The sequence below is a fragment of the Phoca vitulina genome, unplaced genomic scaffold (genome assembly GCF_004348235.1).
Source record: "Phoca vitulina isolate PV1807 unplaced genomic scaffold, GSC_HSeal_1.0 scaffold3, whole genome shotgun sequence".
Classification (NCBI taxonomy): domain Eukaryota; kingdom Metazoa; phylum Chordata; class Mammalia; order Carnivora; family Phocidae; genus Phoca; species Phoca vitulina.
This window is the reverse complement of record NW_022589706.1, coordinates 58048006-58071309: the sequence shown is the minus strand read 5'-3', so window position 1 is coordinate 58071309 and position 23304 is coordinate 58048006. Positions and strand designations below refer to the sequence as shown.

The window sequence follows — 23304 nt, the reverse complement described above, 5'->3', positions numbered from 1 at the left end:
ACAGACTATCTCAGAGTGATAGCCACAGCATATCAATATCCAAGATCCCTGGTTCTTGAAAATCAAGACAGTATATATGCGCGGGTACTTAGGTCTAAATTAGGACCAAACTTCCTTTCTAAATCATCTGCATCATAATTGCTAGAATTCCTGTATAAAATGTAGCTACCTGGGCCCTACCACAAATCTAATGCATCAGATTTATCTGAGCAGGAGTTTGGAAATCTACACTTTAACATACTCTCCAGGTTTATAAACCAGCACTGTACCAATGGCTCCCAGCATATAAAAATGCACATTACCACTAAGGTTCTTTGAATCCTCATGCACTGGTATATTATCTCCATCAATTTATGGTAAATTCATGTAAATGTATAAACAGCACCACGTAGTTAAGACAAGAGTACAAACGCTGTCATGTAGGGATAAACTAACATTTTTTATATAGTGAGTCCCATAATTTAAAATATGGAGACACTGTTCTATGGCAAAGTTCATTTCTCCAATTATTTCAAAACGGAATTCAAACTCGCTATAAAATGAATCATGTTCTCACTGTTCCACAAAACACAGAATCAATTTTTCCATGGAGGATTTTTGTTAAATCACCTAGATTTCTAGAGTTCACAGGATAATCTGGGTCCCAAGGCACAAAATACAAAATACACATATTAATTGTTTAAATTATTAATTACCTATTATTAAAAACTAATGAAATGGTATATAGAGCTACTTTTCAAATACAGTCACCCCTAAAATGAATTTAATTTCCATTTTCAAATAATTGGTTCACATTAGAACAAAACTTGAGCTTGATTTGTCCAATATTAAGAAACTTACCTCCTCCTGCCTTCCCAAAAGAACTGTGTTGGTGAATAAAGACAATATCTTTTCAGGATTTTTAATTGATACACATGGCAAAAAATACAGGATTTAAAAATCCTAGAATCAAAGTATAGTCCACAATATCATCAGAAAATTAAAATACTCTAATAAGTTAATTCTGCAGCTTATATGGATGGATAATGGCTTGAATAGCCAAAAGGCTAATGAATAAATTTTGTAAGTACAGTCTTCATCTGATACTTTTGAAACTATTCTATTTGAAAAGTTTTGTTATTCTGTACTGAAGAAACAGCAATATACCTGAATTAGCTTAAAATGGTGAGAGTTAATGCTTTACAACAAACTAATACAGATGTTTACATCTATTTCATTCTGTGGCTTCATAGGAAAAAAACAACACATTCAGTAGAATTTGCAAAGCAGCCACAGTCTTTAGGTTCTTCTATTCTTCCTTTTAGTTGTTGTGATGCAGTTTGAAACAGAAACAATCATCATCAACAAAAAATAATATTCCATTAAGCACTACTTTTAACATGCAAAGCTACACCACTATTTGAACAAACAAAAGTTAAAAAGTTTCCCAAAGCAAACACCTGTAATCTAGTGTTTAATGTATTAAATTTTATCACAGTTAGATTTCTAAAGTTTACATACTAATCTGGATGTTTTGATACGAAAGACAAAGAAAAATACAAGTTTAAACTTTAAAAATGTCACTGAGATCAGCTTTATTAATAATGCTTAATTTTGATTTAATGTTTTGATTTTAAGTAGAACGGGTGAAAAATTCCAAACCATAAATAATATTCAGTTACGCTGAAAGCAAAAGCAAGAACCTGGTTTATTTTATATGTTAAATCCCTTTGCCAACTGGTATATGGATGGAATCAACAACTGTTTCCTTAAAGATCACGAAAAAACAGTTTTTGTTACCAACTACTAATATTGTGGAATTCTAGTATGTCGAAATATATTATGATTTTTAAATCACCTTTTGGATATTCAAACACGTAAAATATTTCCTAGACAGAATATCCTTTTTCGTTTTAATAAATAACCACGTACCATCTTAAAAATAAAAACTCAAATGGCAATGTACTATTCTGAACAATCACTACATGGGCAATGCCTATATTTTTAAGGACCATACATAAAGGTATTCAGTTTCTCACTAGAGAGCATTTCACAAACCAAATATAAGTTATTTTAGAAAAGACTTTGGAAAATTGTTGATAAAATCTGTGCTAAGAAAAAAGGTAAATTTGTTATTCCACATGCATCAATAATTTCCTTACTTTAGAAAAAGTTTTTAAGGACAAAGGAAGCAGCCAGTAATAACCAAAATTAATTTTCATTACACTGTTAGTCTTCCACTGAAACTCTTAAGGTTCTGAAAGACGTCTTTTATGCCACAGGGTAATTTAGCCCCTATCAAGTGGATCAAATATTAGATGCCTTATTGCTTGTGAATGAAAGAGGTGTTAAAGATGATTGAATAGATTACAGTTAAGTAACACTTTGGAAAGAAATCTTTCTAAACTATACTCTCTATATTAATGATTTCTTTATAAACTTTATTAAAGATTTCACCTTTTATGAACACCATTATTAAAACTATCAATTATTAAGAAGACAGACACCTTCTATCTTCTTTCTTATTGTCATATGTCATTTCTGCTGTTGATGTTGTTTGCCCACAAAGCCCCTTCTAATCTGGTTTTTTAATTGCCAGCAGAGAAACCTGATAGTTTAGATACAATTTTTAAATGCTAGTCAAAGGGCAATAACCTCGAGTTGGAGCCTAAAGACACACAGAAGATGAAGAACAAAGAAGTGGCATTTGTGGAGTACCCAGACTCTTTCAAGACATTATTTCATTTAATTTTCCTGACCACCTTATGAGATAAGCAAGCATCACTATACCCAGTTTGTAAGTGAGGTAGTGAGACAGTAGTTAAGTTACTTTACTGAGATTACAACCTAGTTAAGTGGCATTGCCAAGGATGAGAATTCACGTATGTTTTCTGGTACTAGATGCCAATTTAAGTACATCAGCCTTGTGACAGTGAAATTATTTCAATAGCTCAGGGACCATCTAGGCATTTTCCCAAATGGCTGAGTTGCTCTGAGTTTGACCTTCAGATAAGCTCCTCCTGCACTTTCATTTGGAACTTAGTATCTTTCCATAATTAACATGCAATGAAGTCTAAATTCTTTGGCATACACGTGTGCACAGATACATACAAAAATTACAAATGTCATCTGACCTTGAAGTTTGAAAGCAAATAGCTGGCTAAGAGTTTTACATGCTAAACCCAATTTTTATGAAGTTATATATACATGAATATTTTATATGCCATTCTTCCCTATGCGAAGTAAATAAAACTTGGTTGTCATTACAAATTCTAGGGAGTTTGAATGACACATTTTTATTTATAAGGTACAAAATAATGTGAATATTTTACCCATTCCATAAACTGATGGGAAAAAAAAAAAAAAAAAAAGGGCGAGTTTTACCCAAAGAGTGGAAAATACTGATTTAGCAAACCCTCAGTTACTATCCTGGTCAGAACACATTAAAATGAATATTTTAATTTTACCTTTTGCTTTCAAAATAACCCTATAAATTATATTGATTTGGTTAACCCCTATGTCACCCTGCCATCCCCCCAAAAGAAAGAGATACGTTATTTCCTTTTTTTAGAACTTGGCTTTTGGGGCTACTCAACGTAAGGTATACTAAAAATGCCAAACAAAAAAGTCATGGTTTAAAAAAACTTTCTTTAATAAAAAGATGTAAGTTTGGTTTCACCAAAGTTGACAAACCTTTATTAAAGGTTCAAAACTCATGTTTATATCTGCATTAATCATCAACTTAAGTTTTCATAGTCATATAACCAATATGTAAAATACAAATTTAAATCCCAAACAACTATTCTTACATGAATTCAGGGCATTTATAAATTTTACATAAAATATATATCATTTGGGAACAAAGCAATTCATCTAATAAATGTTCTCATAAAGTCAGTTACCTAAAATAAAATAGAAGCTAGGAACTATAATGAGGAACCATTAGGACCTTCTTTTCACATGCAAAATAGGAAAACACACTTGGATATGCATGCACATGCACGCTTTCGTGCACACACACACACGTACAAGCCTCTGAAACCTAAAAATTATCTACATACTCCAGAAGTGAGCTTTTTGCTATTTTGCAACCTCCTCAAAACATTCCACACTTCCCTTTCCCGAAAAAGAACTTTTCTAAAATACGTGTAGTGAGGCTTGACATATATATTAGGTAGTTTAAGAAAAGGCAATGATTCCAAGTAAAAACATTGAGATATCTGATTCAAAGTGGAAAATAATTTATTTAACTTTTGCCGTATCAGGACAACAAAGCAGCCCTTTTATGTCAGCACTCATTAAAAGGGCATTACAAAACATTAACATAATGTAGTAGCCCATTTCTGTTTCCTTTCAGGCACTTTCAAAGGGCATCTCAGAACCACAGTATCTTCTACTGCGTGTGCAAGAAAACAGAGCAGCAAAATGATTAGTAAGCAAGATACGGATGTCTCCCTTTTCATTTGAACATTAATTTTCCATGTTTTAGAGATACTCTGAATTTAACATTCAAAGATATGCAGTATTTAAGTGTTAGGAATCAGCATGTTATTAGCAATCTTGGGTTTAATAGCTACTACCAAGCAATCGATTTCTAATGCACACAACATAGTTTGATAGTATATGTAAAAGAAGATGGCCTGATTTTTGCCCTCAAATGCGCAAAAAGAATTTTCTATTTACCATCTCAAAACAGTCTTTGGCCTTGCTGAATAATTATAGAGCTGTTATTTTACTGTGAAGCAAAATAAGCCTTCAAGTGTCCCTTACTTGATCTTAGAAGGTCAAATTCTCTGTCCAACAGTTCCTCTTCTGTTAACTTGGAGAAATTATCCTCTCCAAAAGGATTCCACCCTGACATATCAGGTGGGTTACTGATGTTCTTCTGACTTGTAATATTTGCAACTGCCTCTTTATCAGCAACTGACCTATAGTAATAATTAAGAGAGGAAAAGAAGGAAAAAAACATTAGAATTGAAAATTCTAAAGTGCCCTAGTTCATACTTTCTAAATAACTTAGAAAATCAGATCCTTTTATGATGATGGAGATGGCAGATCAGGGCATAGATTGACACCACCACTTGGGATTTGAATTGCCTTGATGTGTACCCTTGGGCAAGTTCCGTAACCTCTCTCAGCTTCCTCATCTGTAAAAGAGGAGGAACTGTATCTACCTCATAAGGTTACTGAGAAGATTACTTAATACACATAAAGAGAACAGTGTCTAGGGACGCCTGGGTGGCTCAGTCGTTAAGCGTCTGCCTTTGGCTCAGGTCATGGTCCCAGGGTCCTGGGATCAAGCCCCACATCGGGCTCCCCGCTCAGCGGGAGGACTGCTTCTCCCTCTCCCACTCCCCCTGCTTGTGTTCCCTCTCTCGCTGCGTCTCTCTCTGTCAAATAAATAAATAAAATCTTTTTAAAAAGAAAAAAAAGAGAACAGTGCCTAGAAAAAGAAATCAGCACTCAATAAATATTACGATTATCATAGTGAATAGCCCTAAAGTGATAATCAGTTGCCAAGTCAAACAATATCACCCTAAAATCCCTATTGAATAAGATGATCTTATGTCCTGGTTATGCTGAGACACCACAACAATTCTCCTTTTGACAAAGGCATTCTCTATACAGCTACCAAGAAAAGATGAACTGTTGGGAGTGCTTTATGAATTAGCTAAAACTAGATGAGGGCTATTTTCTACATAATAAATAATTCATGGCATTTTAACTATCTATATAGTTTGGAGCCTGGAACCACTCGTTTTATGAAAGTTATCTAATAGGTCTCTTCGCTTTTAAGAGAAGGTGAGAGTCTAAAGATTTCTTAACTTAAGAACCCCTGGATACCTCTCCTTCAAACTAGCCTGGAAATCCTAGAGTAGGCAAACAGCAAATAATTTGGCAAATACCAATCTGGATCTTTAAACCAGCCTCTGATCTAATGCCCTGCTCTGCACTTAGACATACTTGTCCTAATTCATGCCTCTAAACTTTTGATTTAGGAAAACACTTCAATAAATCCATTTGTTTCCTCCCTCCCTCCCTCCCTCTCTCCCTTTCTTTCTCTCTCTTTCTCTCTCTCTCTCTCTCTCACACACACACACACATACACACACAGGCTGGGAGGTGTACTACAGCAAACTGTGTATTTTATCCCTCTCTTGACATGTTCAATGAGTAAGTATGCTACTGCTGTTGCTTTTTCTCATGCCTAACTCCTAGCCAAAGCTTGCAGATACCTTTTCCCAGCTAATGTTCATATCCTGAAATAATATTGTATGAGAACTTCTTTAGTGTTCCCATAATCAAAGTTCTAATAGCTACTTCCTCCTACGTATCTAAAAATACTAGGAAATATTCATAATGGTCAACAGATTTTTCATTACAAAATCCTTAAGCACTCCCCAATTCAAATCTGAGTTTGAGAAAATTTATACCACCGTTCTTTACTGTAATGTTTTCAATATGAATTATCCATGAAAAATAACTCTACTAACAAAATATATCTAAATATCCAAAGTATATTAGGCTATGATTGCAATAAGCTTGCACTATCTTAAAAATGAACCAAATGACACATTACTATTTTTTGTACCTCTTCGAATTAGACCAAATTAGACAAACTTTATGAGTAAATATTATCAAATTAATTGAAAGTAATAATATATAAGTAGACAAAATTAACTTGTCTACAAGGATTATTTTTTTAAACTACTAAAGTAGCCCATCAGGGTTTTGTTTCTATTTAAATTACAAAGAATGTCCTAACATATAAGCCACTCATTTCCTTAGCCTTAAATACTACTAGATATATTGCTAGGCCTCACCTACAAATAGCAATTAGCAGACCTAACCGACGGAAACGCAAGGAAGGACAGGGATGCTCAGGGCCAGGAAGAGAGGACTAGTGAGAGAAAAGGGAGGATTCTGCAAAAAGATGGGCTCTCAATTCAGGAGCCACTTAGTGACTCCACTCCACATTTACACCCACTTCCACAATCATTTCTTTCGCATTCACTGGAAAAATACTTGCCTATTGGCACTGTAAGAGGAGTCCACTATGGTTCCAACCTGAGCTGGAAGTGATGAAGTATAGGAAACTAAGGCGGGCGGGAACTCTTGCGGGGAGGTAAGATAGGCAGGTGAAGCCTGTTGCTGGGAGTGCTGATGCTGAGCTAGCATGTGTTGCTGCAAGAAAGCCTGCTGGGACTGCTGCACCTGAAACAAGAAATGCCATTACACAACACAGGGCCCGATGTCACTAAAGCACAGTCGGCAGCACAGCTATTTACTACAGTCTTTCCTTTTCACGCTGGCAGGAAAATCAGAAGCCTGAGGAACAATTTACATAGGAAGGAATAGCTTGCAACTAGAATATCATAGCAAGATAAAAATAAGTCTATTTAAGAAGTTAACTGCATGTATTATGGTGATCATTTGCAAAATATACAATTATCAAATCATTACAGTTGTATCCCTGAAACCAATAGAATGTTATGTCAATTATACCTCAAAAAAAAAAAAAAAAGTTGTGAAGCTAGGCTCACTTGACAGGATTCAAAAATCCTCCTTTGAATAGTTTAAGAAAAAGACAAGAGAGTAGCTTACAGTCACTAGTACAGCAGTTGCTTAAAAAAAAAAAAAAAGGTCACACTATTCTCTGAAGCAAATGCCAATTTCTCTTTGGGTTTCTTTTTTTTATTCAACAGACATGTGCCAAATGAAAGAGACATATGACAAAAGACCATGGGAAAGAGAGCATTTCCCTTATATTACGAGGTAAGAGAAAAATACCATCCGTCGGTTACAAGGTACCAAATTCAGGTGTCACGGTTCAGACCCATGTCAAACTGCTTTAGAACACACCAGTGGCTCTGTTAAAAATGTGTTAATTAACTGACTGGAGTTGAATTTGAATAATTAAATTCTGCATAATACCATTCATACCGGGAATTCCAACCCTGGAACGTATTCTCAGAGAGAAGTCTCTGGAAACCACGTAACACTTACCGTTGCGGGATACGGCGGCGCACAAGGCTGCGGCTGATACACGGAGCGCACTAAAAACTGCTGTTGAAGGGTCTGCTGCTGCTGCGTTGCCTGTTGATACTACAACGAAAAAACAAAGAAATTCATCAATATTATGCAGGCTTTTTTGTGCCACAGTTTTTTTGGTTTTGGGGGTGGTTTTTTAGTACTGAGCCGACCATCATAACAATGATTTCAGTACTAGTAATCCAAACACCAATGTAAAAGAACTATAGTCTGTAACTGACTATAACTTACATGTGCTTATTGGCGTTGGTTTGAAAATTATCTGTGAAACATAAGACAGTCAACTGAAACCATTCCCAGCACAGTTTAAGGATGCTTGGAAGAAAACTAAACCTAAACACATTTACCAGTTGATGAGAACCCCTGAAGTAACTTGTGTGCAGGACTCATAGTACATTCCCAATCTCTTCTATCTCCCCTTCAATGACACCTTCCGGCAATCCAACGGCACCGTCTACTTAACTATGTTCTGCTCTGGGTCTATTAGTCAAGACCAGAAGAGGGAGCCACCCATGAGTAGTGCCATGCATTTACTAGGCTCCAAAACATTTCAGGAAATGATGGAAAGGCAATTGTGACAAGTCATTAAATTTAAAATAGTTTAATGAAACTAGAAATTTGCAGGTTCTGATAAGGCAAAGGACAGAAGAGAACTTAAGGTCATGTTTTTCTATGTCCCTTCCAACTGTAAATGCCACCCCTCCATACACACACACATACACACACACACCCCCCAACCCAGGCAGAAAAAAAACTAGAAGACCCAAGATAGTGTTACTTCTAAAGCCTAAATATCACCTTTCCAACAATAACATTATTAATCTGTTTCTTAACTCAAAACATAACCTGAAAAAGATAACATTCATCGTAAATTGCCATGTTTATTCATAATGCCCAATGACCGAACATTTCTTTGCTTCATAAAGCCATGATGCAACCTATTTCAACAGAATATTCTTAAGAATCTCACAGAATGCAAGTAAAATACATATTCCTCCACAATCCAGAAACTGGGCAAATGTGTACTTGGATCTAGAGTTCACGGTGCCTGTGATCTGACAGGGAGTTCCCTGACAGTCAACAGTCGCATGACCTTCACAACACTCCTTCCGTATCTAAAGTAACTGGAGAATGACCTGCTGCATACAGGCGTCCTGAAGTAGCTGCTGCTGCGGCGGATGGCGATGCTGCAAGTGAAGTTGCTGCAATCTCCAGTCTCCCTGCTGTAGCTGCTGAAGTACTCGATGCTGCTGTGGAGGCTGCTGAGGGGGCCCCTGACCCAGTACAATCTCAGGGCCATTTCCAGGTCTCAGTGCTCCTAGAAGTGGTTCCCAGAAACGTATGTTAACATACTCAAGATTTCAACAAAATGGCTGGATTTCAAAATACTCCTTTCAATGATCATTAACCAAGGCAATTTTATCCTTACTTTATAACACAGAAACTTCCATATGCACATAGTCTAAAGGGACTGTTTACTGTAATTTTAAGAACCTGTGAAAGTTAATTTTGTCAGCCACAACTCTGAACAAGTCAACATCTTAGAAACGCTGCTTCTTTCCTACTTCATCTCTCCATGAACACACCAGCCAGGTCCTTTGTTTCTTGTTTCTCAGCTACTGCATGCACTGGCATGTGTCTCTGCCAATACGGTTCTCTCTGTCTACACTGCCGCCTGCCACCTACTGCAATTCTTCTTACCCTTCAGCTCAAGTCTCTCTTCCTCGTTCCTTCATCTAACACCTCCACTTGGTTTCTAACATTTCATTCTGCCTTGCACATATTGTCTTCATGGCCATTTCCTAACTAGGGCCCTTTGACGGATGGGACTTACTGACCTATTAAGGCCCCAAGGAATCTCTATTATAACAGATGTTCAATAAACGCTATTGTAGTGAATCTATTAACACTGCCTCCTAGATGGATATTTATAAGCTTCATAAATTTTACCCAAGGCAAATCCTAAGAATAAACTTTTGAAATTAATGAAAGAGAGACACACAATATCAGAAAGGAAATGTGATATACCATAATTTCTATATTCTCCTCCAATGAGTTACCATAAATTCAAGTGCAGCTATTTAATCCTACGGGGGTAAAAGGAGGAGAGTGCAAGGAGGGAGAGAAGGATTCTTTTTCACCAATATCTTCAAACCTCCCCAGGCCTTAAATACAACACCTCTATGAAAATAGTTTTATAACTTCCCAATTCTAAGGAGATGCATGTTCATTATAATTAGTCTTGAAACATTTATAAAAATATACAGAAGAAAATTAAAACCGTAATTCTACCACACAGACATTACCACCATTAGCCTTTTAAGTGTATTTCTTTCCACTTAGTAGAGTATTAAAAGTTAAGCTCCCCAGCTATGTTCACCTTTTAGGACCCTGATGTTTAACTGTAGAACGCTCGTCGCTGGGGGTGAAGCCCAGTCACACCAGTGATCATCATGCAATAACTCATGTGGCTCACCTCTCACCTCACAAACTGTGACTTTGCTTTAGTGACATCTAGCTAAAAGGAGTGCCCTGGTTCTTAAGCCAGGGCCACAGAGCACCAGAGAAATCCCAAACAACATCATAATAATCCTATGTGAAAACAACGCTTTCAAGTATATCATTAAATCATCATACTATCATTCCCTGTTTTGCAAGTGATAAAACTAAGGCTCAGAGAAGTTAAGTGAATTCACCGGGAAAGTTAAAGACATACTGTAAGAAAATATTTACAATATATATGGCAAAGAACTAATATTCAGAATACATAAATACAAAATCTTAAGGGCAATAAAAAATAAAAACAAAACAATCTCACAGAATTTGCAAAAGATAATTCACAGAAGAAAACAAATGGCCAGTAAACATGAAACAGTAGTATTAATCAAGAACATTAAAATAAAAACAAAGATATTTCACCTATCAATAGGGAAACATTTTAAAAAACCAATACTATCAGGTATTGGCAAGGATAAGAATCAAAGGACACTCACACTGCTGTTAATGGTGTAAATTTCTGAAGTCTTTTTGGATGGCAATATGGCAGTATCTGACAAATGCTCTAACATGGAAATCAAGAGTCTGTTATAAGGATGTTCACCACAACAGCATTAATAATTGCAAATATTGGAAATAACCTAAATGGTTATATATAAACTATGGTACATCTACACTGTGGAATATCATCTACCTATTAAAAACTACATGGTAGATTTATATGCACTAATGTGCAAAGCTCTCCTAGACATAAGAGTTAAAAAAATCAAGCGCAGAGAACTATGTATGGTATGAATCCATTTATGTTAACACAACATAAGTGATTTGTATCTATATATATGCATGCAAGAACATAAAAAGTGCTCCTGGGAAATGCATACTAACCTGCTGCTAGTTTACTCTGCAGAAAAAAATAATGGAGACTTTGACATTTTTCCCCCGAATAAAGAATATATTCATGTGTCACTCCTTGTATAATATTTAATGGGGGAAGAAATGTTAAAAGATGCACATACAGGGGAAAAAAGGAATGTTATTTTTCCAACTTAAGTTGGAAGCATGACGAAAAGAAATGCAATCCCTGCCATGGTAGCAGGCCTGACCCTCACAGCTCCTAATAAACAACAATTTCACAGAACGCCCACATCAGAGAAGGCTTCCTGTGACCGTGGTGGATCAGGACAATAAGACCACTCCATAATCACATCTGAACACTGCCAAAACCAGGAACACTGTCCAAACCAAAAAATGACCAAACCTCTCCCTGACATATCTGGGCTACTACGGCTGACTGCTACTTCTATACCAATTGAGGCTTTTGCTTCCCTCCTTCTAGAGAAGTAAGATTTATTAAGATACGTAATGGTATCATATCCACTTCCTGGCAGCATTCAATCCAAAGCCCCACTTCCTTCAAGCTTCCCCCAAAACACCTAAAACAAGCCCAAATCCTTCAATAAGTCTTTCAAACACCATCTTACTGAGACACTCCCACAGATTCCCATGAAATGTGAGGAATAAACCCAATTTGTTCAAACACAAGTATGTTCCTAGTGGTCTTTGGCTGGAGGGCATTGATACATGACAGAGACTAATAGGATCTCCAACCCAAAATGGCAGAAAGAAAAAAGAAATAACACTGAATGCTTACTACAAAACAGAATCCTCCCATATTTCACACACCTTGTCATGTGTTTCTTGTAACAGGAAAAACAGGTGTTATTCTCATTTTACAGGAGAGAACAGTGAGGCTAAGAAATGGACACAAAAGGCTTCAACCCCCCTATTTTCCCTTTTCCATGGAATAATCCTCCATCTGGTGTGCCTGATCATGACAGAAGTATGCAGCAATGCATCAGGTAAAATAAACATTACCCTCCCTGAGTATATACTTAATCGTAATAATAGTAGCTAATATTTAACATTCCTTAAGGACATACTATGTGGCAAGGGATTATATTAAGCAGTTATTTAATCCTCACAGCAATCCTATCAAATAGGTACCAGAATTTTTATAACATACATTACTAAGAAATGGGAAAAACAGAACTCACATTCAGGTTCATGAGGCGCCAAGTGTAGGCTCTTAACCATTAGAGTATACTAATTGAAAACATCTTCATTGAAAACATTTTAACATTAAAGCAAAACAGCTATATCATGAAATAAAGTGCAAAACAGGTTTTCTTGAGATGGGCCTACAAGTTATATCCCCAGACCCTTGAGAGGACAAGTTTATTATCTAATATTCGACAGATTTTCTTGGGGAATTTTTAAGTACTACACTGTACCATAATGCTCTGAAGATATTTTAGATTAGAAAAACAAATCTCAAAATCAGATGAGAAGACAGGTTTCTGTGCTGTAATATCCACATGACCCAAGATAGACTCCTCCGCCAAGGCTCTAGATGCAATGAAAAGACTTACAACTTTTTAAGGCTAGAGTTTCAACTTCCTCCTTTCCAACACAATACAGAATTTTCTATACTCTTGAACCTTATTACCAACCTCAAACCCTACTAGTTGATGACTCTATGAATAAGCAAATTGGAAGTTTTTTGTACCATACTTTTATATTACCAGTAACTACTTTTGCTTACAACTTTAGGAAAACAATAAGTTGGGTTTATCAGACATCAGTAGAAAATTTCTTCCAGCATTAAGTTATCTGCTTCACAATAGTAAGTGCCAATAATTTATACTCCTAGGAAATCAAGCCATAAAAGGTTTAAGTTAACTATAAAGGTGACAAGGTTGGCAGGGGTGTTATTACCTTTTGGTCTGTGGTTACCAAATTCACCAGGAGCAGGGACTTTAACAGGTGTTGCTGAACTTTGAATGGTCAGCACACTGGGAGTGGCGGTAGTAGAGTTGGCCTTTGGTCTTTGTCTTGGTGCAATTGAGGTTTCTGTTGGTCCAATGGTATCTGTTATTCTGCAACAGAAGAATATATTTTATTCCAAATACTGGGATTATTTCTAATTCACTATTTGTCTATAAAGGTTCTATTTCAACAAATGCATTTTAATTATTATTGATGATCATATTAGTCCTCTTAGCTTCTTCCTGTCTCATTCTCAAGTATTAAATGTTTAATAAAGATAGGAAAGTAAATAAAATAAACCTAACCATTTTCCTTAAACCAGCATGCTACCATTCATAGTCTGTCGCTGAAGCTGATAGAAAAAGAATACAGGATTGCTCTTAAGGAGATGAAATAAAAGAAACAAACAGAAACCTTCTCATAAAGTCCTGGACAAAATCAGGAGACAATTCTCCAAACCAGTCAGAAAAATAAAAACAAGAAACAAAAAATAACAGTCTCCTTTAGCTTAGACTCTAGGCTTAAGAAAGAAAAGACTGCCCTCCAGAGCTCACAAAACAAAAGGAGCCAAAACTTTCAGAGTGGAGCTACCTGCTCACATTCAACTTCTTGAATCTTTAACTATGCTTTACTTAGAACAATGAGTGGAAATTATATAACATTTTTCCCACTAGGACTTAGTTTAGGCCACAGACAGGGGTGGTCAAAGTGGTAAGCATAGTTTTGAAAGCAAAAACACTAAAAGACACATTTTCTTTTCTTTTATTCAAAAAAAAAAAAAAAAAGGCCAGGGAGAATCTTTAACTTACATATTTATCAACTTATTTTTTCTATAAATTCAGTACAAAAATTCAAATACTTTTTAATAGGGTCATATGTTCACTTTTCAACAGGACTGCCTAAAATCTCTTTACCAAGTTCCCTTAGCACCTTTTCAAATGATGTGGTATTTAAAAAGTTTGCGTACATGATTTACCAAGTCCATATCTGCTGCATTTGGAGAATGCCCTATATACAATAACTGTACAGATCTACAGTTCTCTCTGATATCTGTACACACCACAAGAGGGAGCCCTCTTAACTACCTTTCTAAGAAAGAAAAGAACTGAAATTGAATCAAAAGATTTTAGATCATAATAGAAATACACTGTATGTGTGCTGTTTTCTAAAAATAACATTTATGTTTTAGATGGGATGGGTTATAGTACAAGTCTATGAAAACTGAAAAGGCAATAAAATTATCATGTGTACATTTAATCAATTATATCTCATTTTAATGATAATCAAGTACTTACTGAGTTCAAATTATGGATATGACACTAAAACCAATGCTGTACTCCCTAAGTTCGAGTAATTTGGGGACCGTATATCCTATACAATCTTTTTATCTGTCTATCCATTCTTTATTAAGTGGATCGTATAGGCCAGACCTCGCCCTGCCTTGTTACTGTTACAAATCGCTCTATAGAGACTCACAACACACATGAGCGGAGCAAACCTCTAAAAAGCAGATTAAAAGTTCTACAGACTTTAGTGTAGTGTTTCCTAATGTGTTTTCCAATGCCAGTGTCTATTATATGATTACTAGTGTCCAGCAAACACGGCACAATACCGTCTTCAGAGAATTTACAGTATACCCAGGAAGATACGATGTGCGTTCATGAAAATACAATAAAATATAAGACAGTGAAAACAGTCAGTGTCGAGCTAGAACTGTCAAGAGTTTCACAGAGGAGTAATTCTAATTCGGCTACAAAGGCTTCAGGTAGGCACTGGAGGGTAAAAAGTAAACACACTTTCATTAGACAGTAAAAAGACATTAAGCATTCTGTGTGAAGAAATGGGAAGAAAATGCCTGGGCAGGCAGATGAGGCAACACGAAGACACAAACTCAGCTGAAACAAAGGACTGAGCAATCACTGGTATCAACACTAGTGTGCAGCCTCATCTGCCCTGTCACAGTAGACAAAGCTGTTTCCTCTGCTTCCTTCCTTGTCTTTCCTACTCCCTATCACCTGAACAATCTTCCTAAAACACACTCTCCTCTTAAAATACTTCAGTGTTTCCATCTGCCAGGACAGTAATTCTCAACCCTCCCATTTGCAGATACAAGTCACAAAAGTCTCCCAGGTTTAAGAGTCCCAAAAGCAGATGCAGGTTTCAGGGAGGTAGAAAGGAGCTTTTAAGAAAGAAGTAAAACCAAAAATGTCACACAGTAAAGGCAGGGTCAATGGATAATATTCATAAAGCTCTGCAACATGTAAATAATGATACTATTTAAAGATTTCTTCAATCACCCCATCCCCTGTTAAGAAGTCTTTTACATGAAAAAAAAAAATAACTTGATTTTTTAAATTAGGTTTTATTCACATTTAAATTTTTTCAAGTACTTTACTGATTCTATCAATAAAGAGTAAATTTACATTATTGACCAATAAGCACCAATGAACCTAATTTTTTTAATGTAATGTACAGATTTAACAATATTAACAGCACTGAATTTTAGTTGCATTAACTATTTCATTTGCTTATAATTGTATAGCTAGGACTTCTGTCATGGTTGAAGAGATATTCAAAGCATCATTCTTGTTCAGTTGACTCATGCTTTTTAAAAAATCTGTATCTACTTTCTTACAGATTTACTCACTGACAAAATAATTATTTAAAAAACTGCAGTAGGGGCGCCTGGGTGGCTCAGTCAGTTAAGTGACTGACTCTTGGTTTCAACTCAGGTCACGATGATGTCACGGGTCTTGGGATGGAGCTGGAGCCAGCAGCATCTCTGAGCTTAGCAGGGCGTCTGCTTGAAAGAATCTCTCCCTCTGCCCAACCCCCCCACGTTCGCTCTCTCTCTCTCTCTCTCTTAATAAATCTTTAAAAAATAAATAAAATTTTAAAAGACCACAATAAAATTGAACTGACATGACCTATAAAAATTCATAACTGCCACTCAACTCTAACAGCAGTTGCTAACTACAGCTGTGTCATAGATAAGACAGTCAGTCATAACAGATTCCTGCAGGTTAGATGTAACTTTATTCCTTCAGTCTCTTACTCGACAGTGTATTTTAAAATTAAAGTGAATGAAGATAATATTTTTAGAGTGATGGCATTATTTTTTTTAAAAAGTCATTCACAAATGATATTTTAACAATTTATAAATAGCAAATTATTTATTATTATTATAACAACACATCTCACACAAAGTCCCAAATAGTAGAGCTCACTGCAAGGTTGAAAATTCACTGGCTTAAAGGCCAAAGTCCAAATTTCTCAGCATGACATATAAACCAAGTTGCTCATGACAGCACCTAGCTACCATTTCCCACCACTCCCGTTTACGTCCCCTTATGCTTCAGCCTTGCACTTTCACAAAGTCCATTCTTCTTGCCTGAAGTGCCTGCCTGCTAAAGTTTCACTCCCCATCACTCCAGGTGGCTATCTATTCATCCTTCAAGGAGGAGTTTAGCAAGCTGCAGCCCCAGGGAAAGGATGCTTTCTCTGCTCCCAGCTTTCCCTTCCTCCACTCTCAGAGTTGCCTGGTATCTATATCACGTTGTAACTGTTTTCTCGTCTGTCTTCATTAGAATGTGAGCTCCTTGAGAATAAACACCGCTCCTAAAATTTTCTTTGTTTCTATATCTTGCATATAACAGGTATATAAACATATTTTATCTAGTTCATGTCAAATAAAATCTTTGCCTAAGTAAAATACAATACAAAAAAAGCTCTGAATGGGGCACCTGGGTGGCTCAGCTGGTTAAGCATCCGACTCTTGATTTTACCTCAGGTCATGATCTCAGGGGTTGTGGGATCGAGCCCTGAGATGGGCTCTGTGCTCAGCGGGGAGTCTGTCTGAGATTTTGATTCTCTCTCCCTCTGCCACCCTCCGACCCCCGCAACTGGCGTGCTCATGCTCTCTCTCTCTCTCTCAAATAAATATATCTTTAAAAAAAAAAAAAAAAGCCGTGACCAAGAAATCTCCCCACATGTAATATTATACCTGTCTGATAATCTAAAATATAATCCTATTTATTAACTTTTAAACCCAAAAATAGTATAAAAAAATAATCAATCATTAATTCAATCATTGATCAGATACACAACTTAACCTACATAATACATATCAAACTTATCAGTAAATAACTATGAATGATAATTTAAAACATTTCTTTACCAGTCTTAAAAGAATTATAGTTATAACGATTCATTATAAATTATACATAGCAATACATATTCTAAATATGTATTAGAATACATAAAAGAGCTTATGAATTTAGAATATTCAAATAGTTGGCTGTAAGAATTATTTCTTTCCTTAAATTAAAAAAAAAAATCATACTAGCTATAAACACAACACAAAAATTTCACAAATTAGTTACCATGTGATGAAATAATGACACCCCCCAAAATGACCCAATGTAACATCACCAGTTGCATAATCACTTCTTAATTGCTGAGGGTGAGCATTCGAGTAAGACTGATGTCAAACCCCATACCTAATGCAAAAAAAGCTTATTTTATACTTGCTATCTAAGCTCCTCATCACATGCAACAAAGAACATACACTTTTTGTGTGTGAAAATGATATTTAATCAATGACACTTGCTAGGATTAAAAACAAGAACTATACACGTTTTTAAAAATGTCTTTTCAAATCTCAGCATAGCTTTGCCTACCTGGCTTTTATTTGGCTTTTCCTAGAAGCTGCTTCACTAGCAGTCATCGGTTCAGGAAGAGCTGAAGGAACAGAAGAATTCTTGGAAGAAAAAAATAAAACTTTTCATTCTGGTTTTCATTTTAATTGCAAAAAGTTTTATTTAAACAGTATGGATATACTCTTAAAAAGTACTATCTATGAAATACTACTTTCACCTCAGATACCTATAACATGTTCACATATGTTTGCCAGATCTAATCTGCAAATATCACTGCATGCTACACAAATGTCACTTTCATATTCATGTTCCACAAAAACCCTCGGAAAAGAAACGGAACATCATCATATCCACTATACAAACAGGTAAATATCAGATAAAAAGAAGGATTATATTACACTTGTAAATCAATGACTAATTTCCAAATGACTTTGGAAAAAGAAGCAAACACCAAGCATTTGAGGAAAGTGTTGTTTCTACATATTGCAGATAATTTTCATGACACTGCTTGTAAAGGCTAGCAAGCAAGAGCAGAAGATCATCTGTTTATGCTCTCTATAATGTTTGTCTTATAGTAGGCACCCAAATACATATCTGCTGAATGAAAAGCTAAAAATCCACAGTCAAATGTCAAATAAACCCATTTCATTACTAGAATGTTAGAACTGCCTGACTTTCATCTTCAACAGAGCATGTATTACATTGAGGCTTCAAAAAACAAAAAGAAATAGTACCAACTTCCTTATTTTTTTAGTGGGATGGACTAAGTTTTACACACCAAAAAGACCTATAAGAACAAGAGCCAGAATGATCTTTAAAAGTTGAGACTGGCTTAAAATCAGTGATGAACCCAGACCTTTATTAAAATTAGCAGATTGCCATACACAGTTAATCTGATATAGTTAGGTATACTATGCAGACAAAATAATTCAAAGCCTCTGAATAATATTAGCTACTATCAACTTAACACCTTCCATGGATGAGGCACAGGATTTTACATTTATTATTTGTGATCCTCATAATTATTATTTTCACAGAAAAAGAAAGAGACATTAGGTAATTTCCCAAAATATACAAAATCAGTCACTGATAGAATTGAACCCAGGTCTCTCCATTTACAGTACCTATGCTCTTTACACCAAAGGTAACCAGACTTTTTCAGTTTACCCAGTGCTTAGCGTCTCAGGAATTTTTCATGAGGTACCCTCCCAACTTAACAGATAGACCCAAACAACTTAATAACAGGAGTTTGTGTTGTGAAAAACAGATATCACTGTGTTTCCCTCAAAAAGGAAGAATATCCTGCAGTGCCCCAGGTCTGCTGCAGCTCCCCAGGGCACCTCAGCAGAGTTTGGCAACTGTCCCTTTTTTATCAAAAATACTAACCCCAAACAGACTATCAAACCACTTGTCATGAAACAAGTAATTCTGAAAGTATATGTATCTATACATATGAAATGGGATTTTAAATTCATATCCTACTTGAAAAACTACTTACATTGATGTTGGAAACTGGACAATCCTTTTTGGCAAATTTAAATGCAAAATAGGACACTTGAAATATGTCAGGTCTACGCTCTGGATCTGGTTCAAGCATGAACCCTGCAAGAAAGATTAAAATGTTAAGTTTCACTGAACACACAGAAGCTATTAAGTGGCACATTAAAAGAATAAAATGTATATATACTTTTTAACATTCTAAGATCAGTGATTCTAGTTAAGTTTGCTAATGGAACTTAAAGCATTAACCGAAGCTAAAAGCAGTCATGGAACAGCTCTGCACCAGAAGTATAAATAAACAAATATAAATATTCTTCTCAGAAAGTGACACAGAACAGTGAGTTTAGTGAACACTGGGGAATTATTCAAGAAAGTTGCAAAGCCACAGTAGAGGTCGTTATTTTCATTATTATCTAAAATACCTCTATTAATTTTCAAATGATCCTGAATCACTGAGAAAAGACTAAGTTGTGAGCATTATATTTAACAAAGTAGTTCAGGGTTGACGCTATAGTTTTCCAAAAAAATTCTTCCCATACTGATGCTAACAATATTCACCATAGTTCTTATTTCATGTTCAGAAGTATGAGTAGAGTTTTATGGTTCTATTATAAACAGATTTCACACCACTCTTAAAACATTGCTTGAAATACCTGACCTTTTTTTCTAACCAAAATGATCTTTCTTTTCCTAACCAAATGACTGTTTCTTGGGTCACTTACTAATTCACAAGTTCACAAGAAGGCTGACATTTATACTCAATTCTACAGCTAAAAAGTTCATATTTTGTTAAGACATCTCCATGTTCTAACTCTGCTTCACTGATTAAGTTCTTATAATGTTCAAATCATTTTTTAAAGATTTATTTATTTTAGAGAGAGAGAGAGTGAGCAGGGGGAGGGGCAGAGGGAGAAAGAGAATCCTGAAACAGACTCTCCGCTGAGTGCAGAGCCCAACGTGGGGCTCAAACCCAGGACCCTGAGATCATGACCTGGGCCAAAACCAAGAGTTAGCCACTTAACCGACTGAGCCACCCAGGCATCCCTCAAATCATTTTTAAACCTATTTGGAATATAAAAATATAGCATCAATTAGATAATATTCTGAAATTTGCTAATAAAATTATATACAGAAAGATCTAAGTATATAAGTATATAAGCATCAGACTCTTGTTTTCGGCTCACATCATGATCTCAGGGTCCTGGGGTCAAGCGCCCCGCATCAGCTCCGTACCCAGCAGGGAGTCAGCTTGGGATTCTCTCTCTCTCCCTCTGCCCCTCCACCCGTGCATGTGTGCAACTCTCTCTCTCTTTCTCTAAAAATAAATAAATAAAATCTTTTTTTAAAAAAATACTCTGCATGTAACTTGACTTTATATACTTAAAATAGGTTAGTTATAAAATTCATTTTTTATTTTGTGACCATTGTTAGATGTAAATAACCAAAAACATTTATTCATTTGTATTCAACCTCATTCCAGAGAAGATCCAGGAATCTACAAGGTTTATTTTATCCTCCAAAATCATATTTGATCTTGACACCAACAAATACTAAATGTTTTAAAAGTATAACAGTACATGATATAGAAATAAATTTAAAGAGACTTTTAACAATGAATGAGAGTGAGAGAGAGAGCAGAGTGAGAGAGAGAGCACGAGCAGGGAGGCAGAGGGAGAGAGAGAAGCAGGCTCCACACCAAGCAGGGAGCCCGATGCGGGGTTCGATCTCGGGACCCTGGGATCAGGACCTGAGCCAAAGGCAGATACTTATCCCAATGAGCCACCCAGCTGCCCCAAAATGATAACATTTTAAGTATATGAGAAAATTAGTACTAATAGAAAAGTAATGGCTAAAAGCCCCTGCCCCCTCCCCACAAAAAACAGGATAATGACATCAGTGAAGAAACTGTATATGATTTGGTCCTATAAATGTAAGCCCAAAAATTTAGCTCTCTACTTTCCAGTCGACGACACAAATATAGCAACATGATCCATTACAAGAATCACAGTATCCTTAGCACAAAAACAAACCAGGTGTTAAGAAAAAGCACTGTTCCTAACATTGACAGCAAAGAGTAAATTCTCCTTTGAGTCTTTTTAAAAAGGTTCATACAGAATGAAAAATATCCTTAAGAAATTGCAATGAGTGACAATGGGTCATTCCTTCTGTGATGACCAGTGACATAACACCTAAATGCAGTTCAGCAGAAGAAATTCTGTAAGAGAACAATATGACACAAGAATATACTTTTCTGGCCTGACTTAATCTAGGAAAAGCTTTTTAAGTATCTAGAGTGGAAAAGAATGATCCTTCAAGCAATCCTATATATTTTTTTCTTTCATAGTAATGAAAAGCATTAAGGGGCAATAAATTTGAGATTTTATGTTCTTTAACCAGTATCTTTATAGGTAATTCTCTCTCTCAAATTAAGCACGGCACAACATCCCCTAATGATTAGGTAACCAAGCTGTGGGTAGAACTGATATCCTCTTATAACCAAAGAAAAGGACCTCTAACTCCCAGGCTTATGTTTCCATGTGAGACTACATCTGCTAACGCCAGTCTAGTTTGCCTAACTGTACTGATCCCATTTATGGAACATAAAATCAGTTTAAAAGGTCACAACTATCATTTATTTTAATAGGATATAAAATATTAGAGTGCATTATTATGGTAAGTATAAGCAACGTGTCATGAAACTTGTTTTGTGTGTGTGTGTGTGTGTGTGTGCGTGCATGCACACGCACGTCCACCAGGTCATAACTAAAATATTTTTTACTATGGACCACAGTCAAACAGTTTGAAAACCACTGTACTAGTGACCTCTCTCTACTACTATAACTCGTTCCTCTCCAAGAAGAAAACGGTGATTTGTCTGTTAGACTAGAAAAAAGAAATAACCGCCCACACGCATCAATGTCTGATACTCTTTCTTTCAGAACAATTCTCCAGACATAAACGTTCTCTCTGAAACCATGTTTGGTAAATGGCCTGCTTCTGTGGAGGAAGTCTATGGCTTTCCAGCATTGCCTATTACTAGGGGTAAGGAAATTTGGGAACTGAATAGGCCCATTTGCCTTCAGATGTAAATTTCATTCTGCAATCTGCTTTATTAGTATTAATATTGACACTTTTAGCTGATGAGCTCCTGTGTCCCTCTGATTTGGTTCTAATTTAAAGTATGAGGAGGCTGAAATCCATAGGTAGAACATGTCTACATTTTTATCTCTGAATATTTTTATACTGGATACTATCAGCCATTAAAAAAGAAAAAGGAAAAGAACTCAATAAGGCATCTTTAAGCATTTAATTTAATAATATTATTTCCCAAACTGTCCAGAAGGACTGTACATTGCAAAATGTAGTCCCCGATAACTAAATGATATAATCTGGAGTACAGAGGTATCAGCTCTAATCCAGCTAAACATTGAGGCATATCCACCAAAAGTGACAACTTCAGTTTTTAAGTAGTTTGCCCATTTTTTCTCATAATAATTAAACCTCAAGTCTAGTGTTTTATTAACTCCTACTTCAAAGACAATAAAACCATATCATCTACAAAAATATGTTCCTGAAGGAATGGATTAAGAAATACATGTGTCTAGTTCATCCAAAAGTGTTTAAATTCATTAAAAAAAAAAAAAAAGGCAGAGAAGCTCGAATACACCCTTGTTTACTCAATTTATTTATTTATTTATTTTTAAAGATTTTATTTATTTATTTGACAGAGAGAGACACAGCGAGAGAGGGAACACAAGCAGGGGGAGTGGGAGAGGGAGAAGCAGGCTTTCCG

The 23304-nt window shown here is 35.8% G+C and overlaps 1 protein-coding gene across 3 annotated transcripts in view; it reads right to left on the bottom strand.

Annotated features, from left to right (window-relative positions):
- Positions 1-23304, bottom strand: part of BMP2K (BMP2 inducible kinase) — a 130442-nt gene that overhangs the window by 28868 nt on the left and 78270 nt on the right. For all 3 annotated transcript variants that reach the window (XM_032400610.1, XM_032400611.1, XM_032400612.1), the window contains exons 8-14: positions 19510-19613; positions 18033-18112; positions 13303-13463; positions 9168-9349; positions 7987-8085; positions 7010-7194; positions 4750-4907 (exon numbers count right to left, since the gene is read on the bottom strand). In XM_032400610.1, coding sequence (XP_032256501.1) covers positions 4750-4907; positions 7010-7194; positions 7987-8085; positions 9168-9349; positions 13303-13463; positions 18033-18112; positions 19510-19613 — 969 coding nt within the window. The remainder of the gene's footprint in view (positions 1-4749; positions 4908-7009; positions 7195-7986; positions 8086-9167; positions 9350-13302; positions 13464-18032; positions 18113-19509; positions 19614-23304) is intronic.